Source organism: Macrobrachium rosenbergii, chromosome 16 (assembly GCF_040412425.1).
Source record: "Macrobrachium rosenbergii isolate ZJJX-2024 chromosome 16, ASM4041242v1, whole genome shotgun sequence".
Lineage (NCBI taxonomy): Eukaryota > Metazoa > Arthropoda > Malacostraca > Decapoda > Palaemonidae > Macrobrachium > Macrobrachium rosenbergii.
Genome location: NC_089756.1, coordinates 17,691,226 through 17,696,225, shown reverse-complemented (window position 1 = coordinate 17,696,225; position 5,000 = coordinate 17,691,226). Strand labels below are relative to the sequence as shown.

Genomic DNA, 5,000 nt, shown 5'->3' with positions numbered 1-5,000 from the left:
CAGCGTTCGAGTGACGTCATCAAGCGAGGTATCGCCAGTGGAAGACCTCGTAAATAATATCGTGATCCTTCAAATTTCCTCTGAGTATATATACGATACAGTAATATGAAGGTCCTTTAAATATACTCTGAGTATACATATGAAGGACCTTGGATACTATATAGGCTAAATTAAAAGTTGATTTATAAAGGTAATTACAATTAAAAGTAATTACACCCATTTTTTATAAGTGTATTGAATACACTTACACATGGTGAACATATTTTGTTTCTCGTGTGGAAATTTAACGCTGAAAATTATATGGAAAAGAAAATAAATAATCTAAGAGAAACAAAATTATTTGATTTACAATTTAAAAACTCCAGGTCATGTTCAACATATTTTTGGACAGATAAAAGTCCTTTAGTACCATATTTGACTTCAACAAGGGATGGTGGTGAATCTAAATGAAATTCACAGGTAGGGAGCAATTGGAACACCAGTTAAAAGAAGGAATATAACTTTGAAAAGACACCTGGAATATTCTCGATATATTTCTTGCCTTTTTGCATAGAAAATTTTGTGTAATCCTTTCCTTGAATCTTCAAAGAAATTACTGAATTTTCCTAAGTCATGATTGCATAGCATTTCATAATTCATTAACGAAATCTCTTTCTCTTCGCACAGACTTCTAATGAATATCAAAGAATCGTATATATTTCCCTTACGTTGTTTCATGTTACAGAATACATCGAAAACAATGACTATGTGTTTGTCCAGGTCAAGGCAATTATTGACCCTTTTACCTGGAAAGTGTTTTTCTTCTGAAAGAAAACAGGTTGATGGACACACATACAAACACACACACACATATATATATACATAAATATATATATATATATATATATATATATATATATATATATATATATATATATAAACTTAAATATATACACATGTATATATTAATAAATAAATAAATATATATATATACAGTATATATATGTGTGTGTACATATGTATACATATATATATATATATATATATATATATATATATATATATATATATATATATATATATATATATATATATATATATATATATATATATATATATATATATATATATACAGAGAGAGAGAGAGAGAGAGAGAGAGAGAGAGAGAGAGAGAGAAACAGGTGAGTGTGTTTATTTTCTGACATGTTGCAACTAGTCCAGTGTGAGGGTGGGAGAGTTGCGTAATGAGGAATATCGAGAACAAAAACAAGGGTAATCAATTTCCTTTCAGTGACCCTCAAGAGCCTTTCGGCTCCGAGAATGGATACTTAACTGAACGAAATCCTTCGTACGTGCGTCAGGCCGGTTCAAGGAATAACGGTCAATGGAAAGACAACTGAGACCAAGTCTCGAGGTCGTTGGATGATTTCGGAGTAGTATACATACACACACACACACACACACACACACACACATATATATATATATATATATATATATATATATATATATATATATATATATATATATATATATATATATATATATATATATATATAATATATATATATAATATATATATATATATATATATATATATATATATATATATATATAATATACGTACATGCATATTTATATACATACATATACACAAATATATCATATATATATATATATATATATATATATATATATATATATATATATAATATATATATATATATATGTATGTATGTATGCATGCATGTATATATATATGCATATATACATGTATGTATATATATATATATATATATATATATATATATATATATATATATATATATATATATTATAATGTGTGCGTTCGTGCGTGCGTGTATGCATACGCGTGTCCTGGAAACCTTGGGTACGTGATCCCTCCCATAAATAATCTTGAAATTCGTCGTAGCGCACCGGACCTGCCTGTCATCAGTATCGCTTATTTTTATCGGGTCGTATCCTGACCTGTAATTACGAGGCTTATTCTGGAACACATTTCCGGTCCTAGGAACGCGTGACATTCCTTGCATGACGATTCCAGACGTCTGGAATTCTGCACTATCGCTTTTCAGTTCCAGAAATGTTGCAGTGTCGTATTTCCTCGTATCTGGGTTTATATTTATTACTGCTTGTTAAATCTGTATGAATTGTTATTATTTCCTGTGTTTTACGTGTTTGTGATGTTCATTTTGAGTCTGTTTTTCTTATATGTTTACTCATAATGAGATAGTTTTGAATCTGATCTAAATTTTGATACTTTATGACTGATATCTAAAAATTACTGAATTTTATTGCTACGTAATATGAAATATGTGGAATTCAGAAGCATAATTCGAACACTATTTATTGCAACAATTTAAGAATTTATGATAAATGTGTTTTTATTAATAATTTCCTTAATTCGTACGGCGCATTTAAAAATAACTTGATTCCATAATTCAAGAATGTAGCAATAATATCTGTATTTTTCACTACTCTTCAGCTTACAAAATTCGAGAGCATACTTAGCTACCAGTTAACTCCAAAATTCCAGAATTCCAGGATTCCATAATTCGAGTGCCGCATTTAAAAATCACTCGATTCCAAAATTAAAGAATGTAGCCAATGATAGGCCTACGTGTCTGATCCATAACTCCTTCAGTTTACAAAATTAGAGGGTATACTTCGCTATCAGTGAACTCCAGAATTCCAGAATTCCAGGATTCCATAATTCACTTCTTAATGTCCTTCCCTTCCAGATCAGCCCCGGGGAGCTCCTCATCCCCTTCAAAGACTGCGGTTACATCTTCTGCGAGGCGCCAGATGTCACCACCGACGCAGAAACTCATTTGTGGGATTATCACGTCGAGTAAGTTTCTTATAATCGCGTTGCTACATTGCCACATACCTCGATTTGACGAGAAAATTCCTATCGATTACCTGACATGCGCTAAACGCAACTTCAGTAGATTTAAGATAGAGCCTCAGTAGTTTCCAATAAAGCTTCAGTAGTTTCAAATAAAGCTTCAGTAGTTTAAGATTAAGCTTTAGTAGTTTTTAGTAACTGATCTTTACATTTGCAAGTGCCTTAGTGGTATGCGATTTGGTGTGTTTTCAATGTTCCGTTGTTTTGAAGCCGTGTCTTGAACGACTGAGCCTTCTTCTTCTCCCAAGATTGACTAAAGCTTGCAGCAGACATTATGTTGTTGGGGGGGACGGATAGTGAATGGGTCACCGTGAAGCCCAAAATGTCAGCATACTGAGCTTGCCAGACGAACCGGCCACAACTATCATGTAATTTACAGAGCGTGGCATATAGCATTTTTATTTACATACTTTACCATATGAATCCTCTCATTCGAAACGGGAAGAACCTATTGAAATACTCAACATATTCCTTATTGCTCCATTACCAAGCTCTCTCACTTAAGCTGCATTAGAAATACAGAAAACTTTAGAAAGATGGTAAACGTAATATCTCCTTTAAATCGCCAGTACTGGCTTACAGCACTCGAACTAAAACAAGACGCGAGAAAGAGACGAAGACAATGACATCTCATTTTTGCCCACATTGCCGGTACTGACTCAAAGGAGCGTCCGTACACGCACACACAAACATGCAGGTATTCGATATGACAGCCTCACCCCGAGGTTTTCGCAGAAGCTAATTTCTGGGAAAAAAGAAAGAAGAAAAAATATCTTAAAAAAGGCTCTGGGAATCTCGCTAATATTTTTGTCGAGCGAAGAGTATCGATTTAATTTTGACGTAGTAATTGAAATCATTAAATATTATGTAGATCTGTTAGAGGAAGTAGATCCTTTTTATATACAAAGCAGGGAATGAAATCGAGCGATTGATTGATTTATGGTCATTAAAACTGGCGTTACAATATCTAGGTTACTGACGCTGTAAGGAAACTGAACAGGAAACTAAAAAGAAAAGATAATAAATGAAGAAGTCTAAAAGGAAACTTTCATATAAAGAAATATTCAATATATAAAGGTACATGTTGATAAAAACTATACGGCTTTAAATGCAAGTTTACCAGTAATTTGGTGTGGAATTACTTTTATGTGCATACAGTTACTCGTTCATTCATTCTTTAGAATATGTACCTGTTATTTGTATGAGCATCTGGTAATAATGATACCTTCAATGCTCGCACGAACAGTGGATGGAGTTCTGCGAATGTTAATTCACGCAGTCATTTTGTCTGTCACACGGATACACACACACCTGAGAAGATGTTTATACAACGGCAGCTTCGTACAGTAAACCCTGTTATTTATTTCCACCTGGCTTGTCAGCTTCTGGCAAAATCCCTTTTTTTATTTATTTATCTTTTTTTTTTTTTATTCTTTGAGGTTCCTGCTTTGACCGCAAGAGGTGTCCTAAGGGCGGATCTGTTGCATACATATCACAAACAAGTTGAAAACATGTCGACTACGTTAACTGGAGAACGATAGCTGTATGAAGCGCTGGTTAGGACTACCACTATTATGTCGTTTACTTGTATTTAACGTGTTTGTGATGTGTGAACGCTAAGTTTCCAACGTGTGTTTATGACATGTCATAAACATATAAACTTGTGTACCGTAATGTGAACGCGGTCTTAGAGTGTGTAATAATAATAATAATAATAATAATAATAATAATAATAATAATAATAATAATAATAATAATAATAATGGTGGTGAAGAAATCCACAGTGGTGTGAATGTAAATCTTCACTGTGGATTTCTTCACCATTTTAGCGACTCTTGCAATTATGAGATTTTTATGAATAAAATTAATAATGGTAAAAACAACAATGATAATACAAGGAAATGACTCAGTGGGCTATGCCATTTCCCTCTCATCTCCTTTACCCATAAATCTCTCGAGAAAATGATGCATGACCCACTTGAAATCCACCGGCCTCTAATACAGTGACCAGCTTCATAAGGGCGGGTGACGTCACGCCGTGATATCATCTGAACACCTGACTTGACTCCAGTGGCGGGGGATTGAAATTCGA

At 33.2% G+C, this 5,000-nt stretch overlaps 1 protein-coding gene across 1 annotated transcript in view; it reads left to right on the top strand.

Annotated features, from left to right (window-relative positions):
- LOC136847130 (uncharacterized) overlaps window positions 1–5,000 on the top strand; it is an 11,838-nt gene that overhangs the window by 3,845 nt on the left and 2,993 nt on the right. Inside the window, exon 2 of the mRNA XM_067118486.1 lies at window positions 2,742–2,851. Coding sequence (XP_066974587.1) covers window positions 2,742–2,851 — 110 coding nt within the window. The remainder of the gene's footprint in view (window positions 1–2,741; window positions 2,852–5,000) is intronic.